This window comes from Adiantum capillus-veneris, chromosome 22 (assembly GCF_014529385.1).
Source record: "Adiantum capillus-veneris isolate H3 chromosome 22, ASM1452938v2, whole genome shotgun sequence".
NCBI classification, from domain to species: domain Eukaryota; kingdom Viridiplantae; phylum Streptophyta; class Polypodiopsida; order Polypodiales; family Pteridaceae; genus Adiantum; species Adiantum capillus-veneris.
The window spans coordinates 51,458,747-51,476,904 of record NC_140952.1 but is presented as its reverse complement, the minus strand read 5'-3'; the positions used below and the strand labels follow the sequence as shown (position 1 = coordinate 51,476,904).

The 18,158-nt window shown below is 39.3% G+C and overlaps 1 protein-coding gene and 1 pseudogene across 1 annotated transcript; both read left to right on the top strand.

Moving 5' to 3' along the window:
- Positions 1-1,627: 1,627 nt before the first annotated feature.
- LOC147429348 (uncharacterized) lies at positions 1,628-3,917 on the top strand (annotated as a pseudogene).
- LOC147429349 (uncharacterized) lies at positions 2,399-2,953 on the top strand. Its single transcript, XM_086495008.1, has one exon. The coding sequence runs from the start codon at positions 2,399-2,401 to the stop codon at positions 2,951-2,953; it is 555 nt and encodes a 184-aa protein (XP_086351134.1).
- Positions 3,918-18,158: the final 14,241 nt, after the last annotated feature.

Here is an 18,158-nt window from a genome sequence, read left to right as displayed (position 1 = left end):
TAAGTTCAACTCTCTGCAAGACGATAAGTGACTTATCGGAGAAGCAGGTGCAGAGTATTGTGCAAAACGAGACGCTAATAGCAAAAATTCTTGAAAAAGCAATTGTAAGCGCGGTCTCCAAGGAAACCTTTGTTATAAGTAAAGACAAAGCTCACCAGTCTGCTTATAGCATCATTGGTAATATGGAAAAGTGCGCTTGTGATTTATATGAAGCTCTTCCCGAAGGCGTTCAGCTGATAAATCTCAAGGCTTGGGACTTGGCTTGGCGTGCTGAAAAAGAGAAGAGTAAGCGTGCCAAAGATATAGATTCACAATTTGTGCTATCTAAAAAGCTGCAAAGGGAGCAAGTCAACTATGCCCAAGAGAAGCTAGAGTCAAAGATAGATTGCCATGGGCATCCGACTGGGAATATTTTGCAAAGATGTGCGAGAAACTCGGAGTGTACCATGACTCTTAGAATACCACATGTTTCCATCAACTATTTACAGAACTTGGGTGTCGGCTCCTTTGGTACATGCTTCCAAGTAAGAATTAATGGTATTTCGTATCTGCCAAGTGAAAATACTTATGCAGCAAAGCAGTATCGAGGAATGCCAAGACAGAAACTAAAGTCCTTCAAAGATGAGGTCAACTTTGATCTTCGACACAGTGGGATTGTGCGTAGTATTGCACATACGTGCTATGAGCCTTTGGTAGCCATTTTTCCATACTTCAATGGAGGAAGCATTGGGAAAATGATGCACAGTCTATCTTCTGAGAAAGGTACCTTCAGCAAAATTATGAGAAAGGAAGAGAAAGATGGTGCAGGTTCAAGTAAAGGCAAAGCAGCTAAGCTGAATGAAGGAGAACTAACTTGAGTCATGGCTTTTGCGAATAGTCTTCCAAATATTATAGCTGCTTTAATACACACAATGGCCTATATCCATCAAGTAGGTGTTGTTCATTGTGATCTGCATCCTTTCAATGTTATGTTGGATTTTACAAGGGATTCAGATCCTCGAGTTGGTATCATTGATTGGGGATTAGCCATGAGGCCTGAATCAGAGAGACGACAGTCACTCAATTTTTGTCAAACCAAATCCCATAAGCCTAAACCTTGGATTGCTCCAGAGCTATTGAAGGACACACAGAATGATCATGTGTATACCAGAGAGGTTGATGTATATTCACTAGCCTGGCTTATTGATCAAATGGTTAACTTATGTAGAGAGTTTTCTATGGAATACAGAACCGACTTGCTATCATCTCGTTCAGCAAGTGAAGCATACCATATTCAAGAGATTATTAAAGTTGGGTATCTTCTACAGGACAAGAACAGGATGTCATTTGAAGAATTGCATACAGACTTAAGCCACATGCAATTGGATGGGACCAAATGTCTGTGGCCATTGGTAGAAATGATGCCAGCCTTTTATTGAGTTAAAGTGAAATCTCTTTGTAATAGGATATTGACTATCAAAGATGTAACTTCCTCTTTGAGTATGTTGGCTATCAAAGATGTTTTTTTTTTTTCAATCGATGTATTACAAGTTTTTTTATTTTGTATAGTGGAAATATATCTTTTGTAGTTATAAAGATAGTTTATACTATGTTTTTGGAATTTATTGATAGATGGCTCCTCTTGGACGACCCAAGAAAAATAAAAAGCAGAGGACTATTCAAGAAGTCCTTGGCTTGCATGATCCTCAACTCTCTTGACAAAGAGGCTGGTGAGGCGGCTACTACAGCTTTAGGTAACACTGAGGTTGAAGGTAGCTCAAGCAAAAAGAAGTATGTTCGACGATGGATAGAAAGCTGGAGGATACCTCATCCTTGGGCTTTTCCAACAGGTGATAATGATGGAAAAGAGAGATTCAAATGTAGGTGGTGCATCTTTGCACATAAAAAGACTCAATTTAGTGGAGAAGGATCTTCAACCTTGTAAAGGTCTGCATTAGATGAGCATGCGACGTCAGGTCCGCATTCAGATGCGAAGGCAATATGGAATGCTCACACTAAAAAAACCACAATTCCCATAGAGAAACACATTGAAGTGTTAGCAGATGAGGAGAGAGATAGAATCATCTCAGTCATGCAAATGTTGTGGTTTGTGGTTCGTAGAAATTTGCCTTTTGATGAGTTTTCAAAGCTTTGCAATTTCCAGCGTTTTATGCGGACACCAAATATGCCAACTAAAAGTGAATATTTTGCTTATACGAGCACAAGTGCAGGAAAAGAGTTTGCAAATGCCATCAAATAGGTCTATTGGGAGAGACTAAAAGAGTTTGTAAATGCCATCAAACAGGTCTATTGGGAGAGACTAAAAGAGGAAATTGTTGCTAGTCCCTTTTATTCTCTGCAAATTGATGAGAGTACATATGTAAGCACTCAACAATACATGATTCTTTATGTTACTTACATGCGGGAGAATGGCAATGGGTCTATATGTACGTCATTTGTGGATTTGTTGCATGTCAAAAATGTTGAAGCTGAAAGCTTGTATTCTACCTTGATGGCATTCCTAGTCAAAATGAAGCAGCCATTGCATAAAATGATAGGCATTGCAACTGATGGTGCCAGTGTTATGACAAGTGCTAATAATGGTGTGGTTTCGAGATTAAAGAAGGTTGTGCCACATCTTTTGAGTTTTCATTGTGTTGCACATAGGGAGTCTTTAGCTGCAGGTTATGCATTCAAACTATACAAGGAATTCAAATTTGTGGACAAAGTGGTCAGAAAGTTGTATGAATGGGCTTCCAGGTCTGCAAAGCGACATCTATCATTGGCAGAAGTTGTAAAGGACTTCAATATTGGCCGTAATGGAAAACTGAAGTTGTTAAAAATGCACGATGTTCGATGGCTCTCAAAAGGGAAAGTTATGATAAGGGTAGTGCGCTTAATGCCAGCTTTACTGACTGTCTTGAAGGCAAAAGAAACGGACTTGTATGCATACCTCACAAACTACAAAATATAGTTCCTTTTACACTTCTTTGTAGATGTCCTTGGAGAGCTCAATGTCTTGAGTTGAAAACTTCAAGAGGATCACATTGATATTTCTACTATCGGTAATCATTTGAAGGCTACTATAGAGTCTTTGCAAATGGCTTTTCTAGGGAATGTATTTGGGTGTGAGGCAATGTATACTCAACTTTTTTTGACAAAGGCGATAAATCAACATGGCATCATTGATTACATTGATTCCTCAGGAAATTCACATTCTCATCAACTACATCTTGGTCCTATGTGTGACAAGGATGTTCTTGATCCACATGAAACTTTGCACGGGGTGGTGAGTAATCTGGCGTACATGGAAATTATGTACATTAAAGGCTTGGTGGATTCATTGTCAAATTGTTTTAAGGTTGATTTTGATCTGTTTGAAGCGGCAAAGTACTTTAGCCCGAAGGATTATGATCAAGACTTGCAGAAACTAGATTTCTTTATGATAAGGTGGCTAGGTGTATTGTGCAAACATTTTGGAAAAGGAGCCAACTCTTTCATTAATGAAGAAGAATGCAAAGGAGAACGCAGATCTTTTATCACACGAACTCGTAATTGCTTGAAAGGTAAGAGTATGCATTTAGCTTGGCAAGATTGTTGCAACCATGAAGAATGGGAGGTTTCTTTTCCATGGACCATGAAATTATGGAGAGCTCTGCTTCTACTTCCACTTTCATCAGTTGCCTGTGAAAGAGGCTTCTCAAAAATGAATAAGATAAAAAACAAGTCTCGTAATAGACTGTCTCTTGCATCATTGGGCATAGCAATGTTTGTTGGACTCAATACTCCGAAGGCTTCATGCCCTCAAGATGTATTGTGGGAAGAATGATATGTGGAAATCTATGAGGAAGCGAAGGATAGGAAGCTTGGAAACAAATTGATTGTTACTATGGAGTTTTATTTTCTTAGATATTCAAGCCAAGCGATATGATTTTGTTATCGAGGGCTCTTTTGCATTGTATTGGTATCTAAGAACTTTTAATCTTATTTCAAGACAGTTTTTTTCTTCAATTTTGTACTTTAATGATGAAAATGAATTCATATTCATTATGTTATTGGTTTCATTTGCTCTATTTCTATGTAATCTTTAAAAATTTACCAAGTTGTGGTCCGTGGACCGTGGTTTGAGAAAACATTGTTTGAATAATGAATTTTGTCAAAGTTATACTAAAAGAATGGTTAAAATGCATGGAAGAGTGTGAGATAAGTGAAATATTAATGTATGAGAGTATAAGATAAGTGAAATGTTAGTTTTTTTGGAATTTTGATGTAGAATGGTGCAAAATTTTTCTTTTGTTCATCAGAAGGGCATTTGTAAAATTTTCCCTTCATTTTAGAAGGGCATAAGCTGCACATGCTTGTCATTAGACATTCGGGCTAGCCCTTCAAATCCTATCTCACTGACGCCACCTAGGAGGGGTGGAAGGGCACTAAGTACTAAGTAATTAAGGGCAATGTTTGAAGAGGAAAGAAAAAGTTTGATGTTAATGTGTAATTTTTTACAAAATTACCTAATAATACCCTTATAATTCATCATCAAGGGGAAATTCATTGATAATATCTTCCCAATGAGTGTAAATAGTGTATATACTATTAGAAAATCATCAAAAATAGTCATTTTTTAGATATTTTTCATCATTTTTATTGATGATGAGGCTTAAAGATAGAAAAATCCAACAAAAAACAATAAAGCTATGTTTTTCAATGGATTTTCTTAACTATTGGATTTTCACTTCACTTTTTTAGAGCATTTTGCTATTTTCTTTGATTTTTTTAAATAAATAGGTCAACAATTAATAATAAATAGCAGGGAAGCTCATATGGAAAAATAGAAGACACGATCGTGATCAGAAAGATGAGGCGGAAAAGCACAAAAATTTTCAATGAAATCAGAAGATAGAAGCGGGAAGCCTAAATTAGGCAGCCAAGCCTACTTTTGTAAAATTCTTACAGAATGAGCTACAAGAATCCGATCAAAGAAATTTTTGAGTCTAACATAGATTTCACGGCCCAGTAGGACTAAAGGGGGAATCTGGGGAAATTGGTTCGGGAAGTCCGGGTATAGATATCCAAGGTAGGCTAAAACCACCTCATTTCCACTTGCAGTCTTTGCAGAGTGAGATTTCGACCTCTTTCGCGCGAATTTTTTGGGGCCTACAGTTGAACATTTTCAGCACCATCTCACACGAGACATGAGGGGTAAGTTCTTTACTCGTCAATGATCCATTTTGTACGGCCGGTAGCTAGTCTAAAGCCCTAGAAAAAACCCTAGAAACCGAGTAGTGCACGAAGACCTACAATCAAAAACTAATCGTTCGACCAAATCAGATGGGATTTGAACCATAGCATTCCATAACATAATAGAACCTTTCTATATCATCAATTGACCATTCGGCAGGGGTCGAGGGGGTCCCCAGTAGAAAAGCTAGGTTTTTGGGCAAATGCCAGAATTCCGATCTGACTCCACAGATGGCTTGCTTATGAGGTTCATATACAATGTATATGATTGGTTTGGTGAAATCCATCAAGCAAACCCCTCGAAAAGCAGAAAATAGCTCGAAGGTTACAAAGCGTCAAATTCGACATACGGGGTCAAACTGACTCCAAATGAGCCAGAATTGGACAGGTTGTTTCATGACTATGTTGTGGACAAGTCCGAGGACTTGTTTTAGGTGTATAGAATATGTCTATGTCAAAATTTGTAAGTTTTGCAAAGAATTTGTCACTCTTGTAAATAATCGCGATTATTTACTTTTGCATCATTTTTGCTTTAAAATTGTCACCTCACCTCACCTATCATGTGTACACACCTAATGCATGCCAAAAATCAAGTATAAGCCAAAATGACCACCCATTACTTGAAAAATTGTCAAAAAATGCAAAGAAGTCCTTGCAAGCCAATTTCTTGGTTATGGACAACATTTCTTGATCCAAATCACCTTATATCTCATATATAGGGTCTATACAATGCTTAGAACCAGTTTGTACCAAAAAGTGTTAATTTTGGAAGAAAAGTTAATAATCGCGATTATTTACTTTCTAGCCAAAATTGGGAAGTTTGGATATTTTGCCATCATACATCTAAAGTACATTACATGTTAAGCCCACTAGCCAAGTTTGAACCAATTTGGAGCGCAAAATCTCAAATCTCCTTTATATCTACTATTTCATAGACCTAAAGCCAAAATCTGGTATCATTTTCACCCTATGCATCCAAATGAGCCCATATTTCACTCAGAGCATGTATTTGGTATATACTTCAAGCCAATGAAGCCAAGTTTGCAAAAAGTTGAAAATTTTGCTCAGCTATAAATAACCGTGATTATTTACTTTGGTTGCAAAAAAAAAAATTGACTTCACAGTTTTGTTCCTTGCATGTTTTTATGCATCTATGCTTGTTCAAAAATTGATTTAAAGCAAATTTGACCAAAATTGTCAGCATTTCAGACTAAAGGACATTTCAAAGAAAATTCCAATAAATTTGCTAACTTTGCACTCTACACTAAACAGGAGCCATGAGAGCAGCAGAGAGGGCCAAGAAGAAGCTCAACCAAAAGGAGAAGTTGCAGGAACTGCCCGCATATCAATTAGACCCAAATTCAGTCAAAGGCAGCATACCTCTCCAGAAAACAGCTAGAAGAGCATCACACTACAGTCTTCACTGGTAGATTCAAGAGGGAAGAGGGGAATCAGGTGGAGTTGCAACTCTTACCCAAAGAAGTATATGATGTTGCTGCGAAGCCAGAGACCAAAGAAGCCAACCGTAGGCTTGGACTCAGAGACTTCTACGAACAAGAGCCTTGCGGAGTGGATTTTCAGAAAGCTTATGAGCTTCTATCCGCACTGACACTCATGGAAACAAGGTCGAAGTGGTCATCACTAAACATATAGTGGCAGAGGCACACAGACTGCCTACAGAAGGAATGACCATGAGAGCAAGAGACAGGAAAACAGCAGGAACCTTTACCAAAGAGACAGCCGCGGCTACCTTCGCAGATTTTATTCACAAACATGTGGAAGAGCCAGCTAGATTGTACCATCAGCACTTCCACTTCTTGGCAAAAAGGCCACCACGGTACACCATGCCAAATCACGCGGTTGCCACCACATTTACCCAAGTTCTAAAGTCAACATCCAGGCAACCAGTAGACCACGTGCAGTATGTCCTCACCACCTTGAAGGGCACCTAGAAAGAAGGCAAAATCACTTACTTGGGTGCGCCAGATGTCTTGACGAGGATAGCATACCATGCCATTGGCATGGCTGACAATTTACCACATGCTCTTGATCAAAATACATGGATATTGGCAGCACAACCCTCTCCAAGAACTACAAGGTCAGAAAAGAGATCTTATAAATTCAATGAAGAATCAGCTGATAGCTCGCCGGAAAGGCACAGCAACGAGAGCTCTGATAACGAGGAAAAGAGAGCTCATAGAGAAGAAATGAAGAGAAAAGTTGTGGCCGCCCACCAAGAAGAGCCAGCTCAAAAACAAGCTCGCTTTGAAAGAGAGAAACAAGCCTACCAGCGCAGCCGACAAGCATAAGGTAAGGACCCAGAGAAATGGGTGCCTACTGGACTTAAAGGCCCAAGGACGAAGCATCATACAAGGAACTGAAGATCCGACAGAGAGATTGGAAAAAATGTACCAAGAAGCTGAAGCCCTCAAGCTAAAGGAAGTAGAAGAAGTGGCCAGGAAAGCCAAAGAAGTGAAGGAACAGAGACAAACCGAGGAGACGGCTAGATAAGAATCACAAGAACAAGGTTACGAGTCTCCCATACCCACCTCACCCCCTACAGAACAATAGGACCATCCAATGCCAAGCCCACCACCATCACCTAAGAAAGAGAAGCCAAAGATTCTAAGTCCACCAAAGAAACAGAATCCGCACAAGAGGCTGACCAGCACGAGAAGCAAAAAGAGAAAGAAGCAGAGCCGAAACAAGAGAAAGCTGCCGAAGCTACTCAAAAGCATGCAGAGCAAAGTGAATCTGCACAAGAGGCCACTGCTACACATGAGTAGCAACAACAGAAAAAATTGCAGCCAGAGAAGGAAGTGAGCTCTCCACCTGAAGAGACTACAGAGTCTGGGCCAACACCCTCTACTTCCACCAAGCAAGAAACCACTGAGGCAACAAGGCCTCAGGATGACAAATAAAAATACCAACCCTCTACCTTCACGCAAGAAGAACCAGCAGCTACGACGCAGCAGAAAGACATACATGCGGCTACAGGCACATCCACTCAACTGGCAAGTCAGGAGGATTGGCAGTCAAATGACGAGGTTATACTTCAAGTAAACGAATATGCAAGGCAGATGCAAGACGACGGAGAGACTCTGTACAGCAGCAGTTAGCCGCAGCACAAAGGCCAAAGAGCTTGATATGGTAATTGACGCTTTCCAAGGAGAGTTAGAAGACAGGATGGCTGCCATCACCAATCTTCAGAGACAAGTGCAGAGATGAAATCAGAAGGTGAACAGCATCAGCTAGCTAGAGATAGATAGCAGAAAGAAATGGAGGAGCTAGGTGATCTGCTCACCAAATTATCTGATGCCTGCAAAAAGACGAGCAGCTAACAGAAGTTACAAATGAACTTCTTACAACATCCCTGTCAGCTCAAAAAATTTAAGTGGAATTGGATGTTGCAAATGCCTCTTTACAGTACTCTGAATAGCGAATCAATGATCAGGCAATCTTCTTACGGCAAATAAGACAAAATCCATCCGTGGCCTCGATCAAAGGGACTGATGACGTGTACAAGGAACTAGAAAAGAAAAACAAAGACCTTGAGTTAGAATTAAAGCTGGAACATTCACATCGCAGGGACTTGGCATTGATGAGGGTTCAGAGAGAAGAAAAACTCCTAAAGGAAATAGCAGATCTCAAGAGAGTTAACCAACTCCTCAGAGATGGAAAGCCAAAAATCCAGGATGAGGCAGGCACTTCAGAGTTGCCACAGATAGACATACCCTCAGTCTCATTTGCTGAGTTTGAAACACAGTCCACAGCAGAGCCGAGTGGTGAAGAGGATTTTCAAGTTAACATTACAGATGCAGACACAGTGCCTATGGGCCAGCTGTCAAAGGCTGAGGAGGACGTACTTAAAGAGAAGATCACCCAAGAGGTGAATGAGCAGTGGAAAGCCGCAATGGATTGGGAGTTGAGAGTTCTACACTCTGTCAACGTCACTCAACTCACTCCCAATCAGATCAATGCTCAATGGCATCAACAATCCTTGCCATACCCTCTCATAAAAGTGAAGCTACTACAGGTAAAAGAGATGCTGTACAAAGACATGCAAGAAGATGGCGCAGATAAAGACCACCCAAAGTGGCGGTTAAGCTAGCCGAACAAGAATCCGTGGTATTTGATTCTGTTCACAAGAGAACCTGTAGCCCTGCAAAGAGATCCCACATTTTTTCATGTACCCAGAGTAAGGACATGGCAAGAGAATGAGTCATTGACAAAGAAGTGGCCAACCTGGTGAAACTACCCAAGACTACCAGCTCCAAAGAAAGGACAGTCAACAAAGGAATACATGGTGAAAACCCTAACGGGCGCCATGTCTTTCTTCAAGAGTCTACCAGATCTCTCCTGCGCCATGTTATATAAAATATGCCGAATGCTGCTCACTTGTATTGAAGTATTTCATGAGCCAGAGCAAGCAGGCGCCCCATGGATGTCATTCCTCGAGGGAAATCAGGGGTTATGCTATGATTTGAGTGGGCAACCTTCAGAATAAGTCCTTTGTGGCTTCTATGCCAGATTTATGTTCTTACCATCAAGCAATATGTTGGCATTTGAGGAAGCTTTCTACACTAGATTCTTCACCTGGCAAACGAAGATATTTGCGCCGGTGATCAGCAACCTTACATCCAGATTTGTAGGCTACTCAGCGGTGGAGCTGAAGAATAGAGTGAACATGCAATTTCTTCAAGTGCCCGACAAAGAACGAAAAATCAGATACCAGAAGAAATTGGATACGCTTAAAGATCGTTGGATGCACTGGATGCGCTTAAAGATCGACTCGCCAGCCGTCGACCCGAAGAATATTTCAGCCCATAAAGTTGTGTCAAGGGACGATACAGGCGATGAGGGGGGGAATGTTAGCAGCAAGCTAACACGCATACCATTTTTCGGAGTCCTCTTTCTAAAACAATTATTATTCTGATAAATCAGGAATATTGTAACTCCTAATTTCTTGGATAAACTCTGTAATCAATGAGCCGGGGCTACAAGCTTCCAGATTGTATCAGCCAGTCATTACCCAGCTTTGGTAGAACTACAGATTATTAGTTTTGACCAACCAAAAACCTTGGCTAAGGTATAAAAGCCAATTTTTGTAAGTCTTTAATAAGTTTTTGGATAAAAAATACACTGCGTGAGCTAAAGGCGCTCACTCCTCTCCTTCTCGTGCTTCCTACTCCCTCCCCGGTTGTCACATTGCTGTCGCGTTTGTTGCATTGCAACCGTAGGTAAGAGCTCTACGCATTGAGGTAAGCAGTTTACAGTAATTTGTAGCTTTTGGTGTCGCCAATTTTATCATAACTAGGAATTTACACTTTCAAATCAAAAACTAAGCATAGGTGGGGTATTGGGGCATCATTGCTAAGCATTTAGATGCATTCTGGGTCAAAAACGACTAGGTCAAAAATCCACTACTGTTAATAATCATGATTTTGGAACTTGACCTAAAGTGGGGTTTGAAACCGTAATCATGTGTGCTTAGGTCTTATAAACTTGTCCTAGAAGTTTCGTTACGTTTGGATGTCATCTGATGCTGTAATGGATGTGAATTGTTTGCCGATGAGCGATTGGCTTTTGATGATTTTAGTCACTTGAGTGTAGCTTGAGTTAGATGCGAGTTGTTAGTTTTTTTTCGAGGGATTGACAACCTCTTGTAGCCTCTATGCACTAGTCGATTCAGCTTCGTCCCATGGATTGACAATTTAATCATGGTTCTCGCTAATACTGCAATAAGATAGGATGGTGAGGTTAGACATGCATCCCACAGGTGAAGAGAAGTGGATGTGGAGATTGGCCATCATTGGGGCTTAGCTTCTCCATAGGACGGGAAGCTCACCTCATAGAGTTAATCATTCATGTTGCCATGATTAGCTCACTAATCGTGTGAGTGTTTCCGTGCCCTAACCGGGTAGCTCATCCCTCCGGATTGCTAATTTTGTTGGTCATTGGAGCTATGCAACGATGGGACCCCCAACAACATTGATAACTTTGATTTTGCACATGAAGGTGCTAATGATGATGCCCCCATGTTTGTTAATTACCTTGGTACTAGGTTGCAACAAGCTATGGGCAACCCTACTTTGTTTGCAAGCCAAAGTTACTCAACAACTTCATGCTTATGGGATTTCTCTTCCTCTACAAGCAGAGAGAGAGCTTAGGAGGCCTCTTCATGAGCCCCCCAAAATAAGTCTCTCTCCCACAAAGATTGTATTGTACCAAGTCTCTCTTGATGGGAGAATGTAAAATACAAATGCCTATTGGAGGGGTGAACCGGCTCCACATAAATCTGGTCCTGAATTGTTGTCAAGTTCTCTAAATCTGGTCCTGAATTGTTGTCAAGTTCTCTAAACTGAATTGTTTCATGAGTAGCATAAGATGGGACATCGTGTAAGGTGTTGTAGTGAAATTTAGACCGGGTATGGGAGGATCAGACTATAAAATCTTTGCAGCGATAATTGTTTTTTTAAACTTTCAGCAGATTTGTTTTCTTTTATTGGGGCATGTACATGGATAACAACTGGTAGGCCCATTTACTTGCAATGCTCTTTTAGGCACTAATCAAGATGTTTGTCTTTACTGTGGATACAGGTATGTAAAGGTCTATATTATCTTTTTGATGATTGAGGATGTGCTACTGATGACCATGACTTTTTGAAAAAATATCCTAAATTTGGCCCTCTATTGGGAGGAAGTTTGACTACTATAACTCCTTGTCACTTTGGGATGTACTATTGTTTTGATACTCAAATGATAATACGTCTACTAGTATTGACTGGTTCTTCTTTTGTCCTTGTACTTTTTTTTTCTAAAAGTTTCTTGTGCTATCAGTAGTAGTGTAACCTAAACACATACACACATTGTAATGGAAATGACCTATGTACTTTGGGAATAGCAAAATTAAGAGAATTAGAGAGAACATTTTTTTGAGACTACTTTGAGAACATAGAGGGTGAACTTAATTGATGGGAGCAACATAATCATAGTACTTAATTAACTTGTCATGAACAATACTTTTGCTACTCATGAAATTGTTTCCACCAGAAGCTATTTACTGGTATAAAACTATTCAAAGCCAGGAGAGATCTTGAAGGATTATTACTAAGCAAGCAAACAAGGGTTATGTATAAGCTACCCCAGTGTCATGACAAAACCCCAAAGCTTCTAAGATTCTGTTATGTAATGTAATTGTGAGAGCATTTTACGAGTGCTCATTTGTACCCAAAAACACTAGCATGCCACATTTACAAAAAACATAAATGAGCATACCATGTACTCCATATCCATGGTAAGGTCAAGTATTGGCCAATTATACTCAACGATCTTGTTTTGGATTCTCCAAAAACCAAGCATACTTACCTTCTAAAAACAATCCATACCAACCGTTGGGACTTCTTATCAACCTTTCATCACACAAAAATCATCTCCATCGGTGAAACAAGGTTTCTTGATCAATTCAATGCCCTTATGCAAGCTATCCATGTTCAAATTACTATGAAAGCTGCATGCTTTGGATTCACCAAAAACAAGGTATATTTACCTTTCAAAGATAATCCATACCAGCTATTGTAACCATTCATCACACTAAGTCTCACAACAGTGATGAAACAAGGTTTCTTGAGCAACACAATACCCTTATACAGGCTGCCATTACTCGAATCATCATGAAAGCTGCACGTTCCCAGTTTGTTATCATGCTCAATGCATAATGCAGACACATTGCCCAAAATACATCATGCAAACGTATACATGCTACTGCATGAGTCTACTCAAAAAAAGTATCTCCATATACATATTGTTGCCAAATACAGTTATCACCATTACCTGAGTCCGACTAGATCACCTACAATCTCTGTCACACTATATCCCTACCGGGAGTGACAGTTCAAAGAAAAATACATGATAGTGCATGGTATAGTGGGATAATAACCCTTTATAAGATGCAGCCTATTATGTCCATTTGAACGCATTGTCCAAGAGCCCTTTGGCTACCAGTACATCCATAAGATCAACATATATATTTATCAATAGTTTTGTGATTCTTATACTGACAATAGAGAATATTGGCTTGCTACAATATGTAGACTTCATGAGCACGCAACAAGTATATCCAAACAATTATGAACTAATAAGCACCAATCTCAATAGAACCAACTTTGATAATCGCATTTCCCTTCTCCATAGTGCAAGGTGCTAATCTAATCTTACTCAACAGCAGGTGCTCTCTCACAAAACCACTCCCACGCACTGAGTGAGTACTTTCACAAGTACTCACCTCTTCCTTAAGTAGTGGGCATTAGGTAGCCTCATACGTGTAAGCATCTATCACTGCAACACCAATTATTGCATACCAGGTCCCATACGCTCTACATTAGCATTAAATCCAGGTCATTTTCCATTTTTTTGCGCAAGTCTTCATAGTCTGCATTGTGCAGGTGAGGTGAATGGTCATCATAAGACCTAAATGGTTAATCCATTTAAGGTGGCTTATCCATGAAAACCCTCAAAATAAAGAAGGATATTAATTGCACCCCTAAAAGATGCCAATTTTGCCAATTTTGGTTGAGTCAGCCACCAATGTACTCATCACAGGACCCCTTGAATTCTACATTTAGGGATTTTGATCGTGCGAGTGCAATTTGACCCCTACAAGTGATATGTTGTCAACCATGCCAACTACATGTATGCAATCCATGATAGGAATTTAAGAGCTCCTAAATAAGAGATTCCACTACTCTTCTTTGTGCTTTTAAGTGTATTGACCATGTAGGAAGCATGGTCAATGGGCATTGGTAGCCTAGCCTTCAAGATGATGTGGTAAATGCTAATGCCACAACATGGTTTGGACATGTGTACTTTGGTGGTCTTTTAGAAAGGAAATGGAAGTGCTAATGGAAGAGCTTGGTGGGATCCTCTACTGGCTTGTGGATCATGTTTGTGAAGGTGGTTGCGGTATTGTTACAGTGGAAATTGTTGTTCTTTTCTTTTCCTTTGATGACATAGACTCACCCTCTGTCGGTAGCCTTAGGGCCTCTACTACTATATCTTTAGCTATATTGGCTTTTATAGCTTGGCCAATGGGGTCAGTGATTCTGGTTGTACCATATTCTTGAATTGAGCTAAGGAGATCATAATCCCTCTATAGGTCCATGACACATGGTTCAATCTTGTAAAATGGTAGCAAGAAACCTTCTATGTGATTCTTGGACCTCTGAAGCTTGAGCTACGTCCTTGATTTCTTTGGGTGGTAGTTGGAGCCCTACCGCCTGGCTATCCACATACTTGAATCTTCCATGGAAAAGGGTCACATGGTGCTTGTCCAACTAGGCTTCTCTTGCACAGGTTTTCTCTTCTACTTTGATAGACTCTTTCTCAAAATTGGTATGGGGGAAGCTCTTGTAGTTTTTGCTTTGTGATCTTCTTCTTTGTTGCGACTGGCGAGCTTTGCACGGGATCTAACAAGTCAGGTACATTTCAAAGTGGACAATCTTTTGAAGCACCATTTGAGCTGGGATTTGCCAAATTCAAGCTTGAAGCCAAAGATTACTACTAAAATCCATAAAAACAAAATACAATCACACAAAACCAATTTTGACAAAAAAACTTACATATGAGATAACGAGCACGATTATTATCTTGGGTAGGATTTTGGCACAACAAGTGGATTTTGGCTATGCACATGGATTATAGGCTTTGAAAATAAGCAATATTTGGCTTTTTGAAAATTTTGGATGGGTCAAGGTTTTTTTTGCCTAGAAGGCTTCTAAAAATGACTAACTAATGGTGGAACACGTTGGATGTCCAAATTCTTTTGGCTCATGCATTTGAGCTTTCAGCGACTTTCACATTGCACAGTCTCACACGAGACACAAATTACAAATCTAGTCTAAAAGATAGAAATCCAAAATAAAAATATCAAAAAACGCATAAATACCATACTTGGAAATATTTTTGTGGATTGCTCCATTTTAATCACTTTTTTGACCATAAAAAGAATAAAAAGAGTAAAAATTACAAAAAATTTATGCTTTTTGATGATATATACACTATGTACACACACCTAGGGATTATCATATTACATTTTCTCCATTCTCTGTACTTAGAAGGAAACTTTCAACAGATTTTGCAAAAAATCTAACGTTAACATACAAAAACTTCAAAAATTACCCTTTTTCTAATTAAAGTTATATTTTTGGGTCCACATTGAAAATGGCTTCCCCCTCCTAGTTGGAGTCCTCAAACGACAATGTGTAGCCCGAGTAGTGTGATGCATGGGTTAAAAAGGTCATGTCTATGCATATATCTGATTGGGTCTACCATGCTTGTGATGTGAATGCATTGTAAAACTTGATGTTGTGCAAGAGAAGGGTCTTGAGCGGAGTGCTCAAGGGTTTTTGATATCGAGGCTTCCTGCTTTGTTTTTTGGTTGAGTAGAAGATTTTGAGGAAACTAAGTGCGTTCTTTGATACTCATTTGCAAGCAACCATATTCTTCTGTTTGATCAATCTTTTGAGAGATTGGTTGTTGCTTTGTTGGAAGATTTGGTGGTTGTTGAAGCTTTGATACCCACTTATAAACCATTTTGATTGATGTCTTTGCTTTTGGTTAGTTCTTTGGCTACCACACCCATTTCACTTTCTTCTTGCTTCTCGGTTTCATAGCTGGTTCTTGAGGTGTGCAGATCATTTTCTTGTTTTTTGCTTGTTCCTACCCAATATTGCTTGGTTTCTTGCATGCCTGTGTGGTGAGGATATATTTTTTGCCGAGAATTTGAGATAGATGTTGTGTTGGGACATGGTTTTTTTTACTTTCAAGCTCGTAGGTTAGCCTTCCATTTGTCTTTGTTGTATGCAAATGGAACTTTTAGTTGTCCACCTTTAATTGTGATAGGAAAAGGGGCGTAGATTAGTAGAGATTAGAGTGTTTTACTTAATGGAGAGAGATAATTTTCACACACAAGAGAGATAATAGAGAGAGAGAGTGTGCACGATATCCGTGGTTCACCCAATGTGGGCTACATCCACAAGAAAGCAGCCACTCAGTGGCTTTTGTACTTCAAACTAGAAATAGGCTACAAAGGGATTATACCCTTAATGAAACTCCCACCTTACTTCACTCTCACCACCTCATGTTGGAGATCTTGGCTAGGGAGGATGCAGTTAAGGAGTAGCCATGGTGTGGTGCAACAAAAAGGAAAGAGAGAGAGAGAGAGAGAGAGAGAGAGAGAGAGAGAGAGAGAGAGAGAGAGAGAGAGAGAGAGAGCAGTTTGACACACAGAAGAAAATCACGCTATTGTATTTGATTAATGCAAAAATGTTACATATATAGAGTAAAAAACTTTCCATGCAAACTCTATTGATAACTGGAGATGTAGCTGCATGACATAGGGTATGTTCCCATGGGCTCCAAATGGGCTCGAAACCCAACAATCCCCCCCTCAAGCCCAAACCACTGACAATGGGTTGGTATAGACCATGGTAGAGTTCAATCACCTAAAACTATGAGTAGAAGTCCCCCCCTCCCCACCCCCTGGACAACAACATAGGTGTCTGTGTGCACTTCCCTCAAACAACTATCAAAGTGAGACAACAAGAACTCGCCCAAACAAAAATGGGAGGTCTTACCACTAATGTGTGGCAGTGTCTATAACCCATACAAATTTAATGACAATGGCTAACATAAAGACAATATAAAGACCAATTGAAACAACAAGACATCACTACCTACAAGAAGCATTGATTCTTCTTCATCACTATCAACCACATTGAGCTATCGTTTGTTCTTCTTAACACTAGAATGGTAATAGGACACTTTTATGTCCTTGGACACTTTTGTGTCCTATTAAGTGACCATTTTGCTTGAATTATTTGAAGAGTATGAAAATGAATTTCTAGGTGCTATATATCCACAAATTTGCCTTATGAGCTGAAAAAAGCTTAGCATTTTTTATTGAGTATCGATCTCACCATTAACCTTACTCTTGCACAACATTTTTTAACCTAAACTGTGTGAAAAAACGGGTCCTGCTTTTTTTTCAATTTTTGGCAACTATACCACTCTAAACTTCATGTTTGTGAGGTTTAGATGGCAAGAGGTTATGCCTTCATAGTTCTCAACATGTTTTGATGCTTGTAGGGAGAGCTACGTGTTAAAATTGAAAGTTATGACCAATTTACAAGAATTGCATAATCTTGTTTTTTGGCCAAAATTAGCACTTTTATGATTTTTTTGCTGGCTTTCTTGATATCCAAATTCAATTTTGATTGTGTAAGTGTAATGTATAACATAAAGCTAATCCTCCTTGAGTTTTGGGGGACCTAATATGCTATATAGCATAGTATATGATGATGGTTGAGTTTTTTGATTTTGCTGAAGAATACGATACATTTTAGAGTAGTAAGTATAACTTTCTCAATATTGCTAGTTTCTTAGGCCAATTGTATGTATTTTGTAGGTAGTAACCATATCTAATCATAGACTACAAACTTGTCTAGATATTGAGTAGTTTCTATGGGTTTCTAGAGGTCATAATGCTAAACCCAATTTTTTCATGTTTGCTGTATTTAGCATTTTATCATTGCCCCCAAGGTTCCAATTGTAAGAGATCCATTATCCTTTTGACATGCTCCATGGATCCTTTTGAATCGAAATGCCCAAAGGGAACTAAGAAAACATGTATATAGTATATGTATTGAGCGTGACTATAGAAACTTTGATGATAGGTCTGCAGAATGGCAAAAATGCAACTTTTTTGTACCTATTTTTTTTGCCCAAAAAAAAATTAGTGAGGTAAAAGCAACCATATGTTTTGGTCACCAACCCATTGAAGTTAACGGGGCATTTTATCTCATGTCCTACAAAAATCCCCACTCTTATTTATATGCAATCAACCATAAGAAATTGCTGTTTTGGGCAAAATGCACTAGTCCATC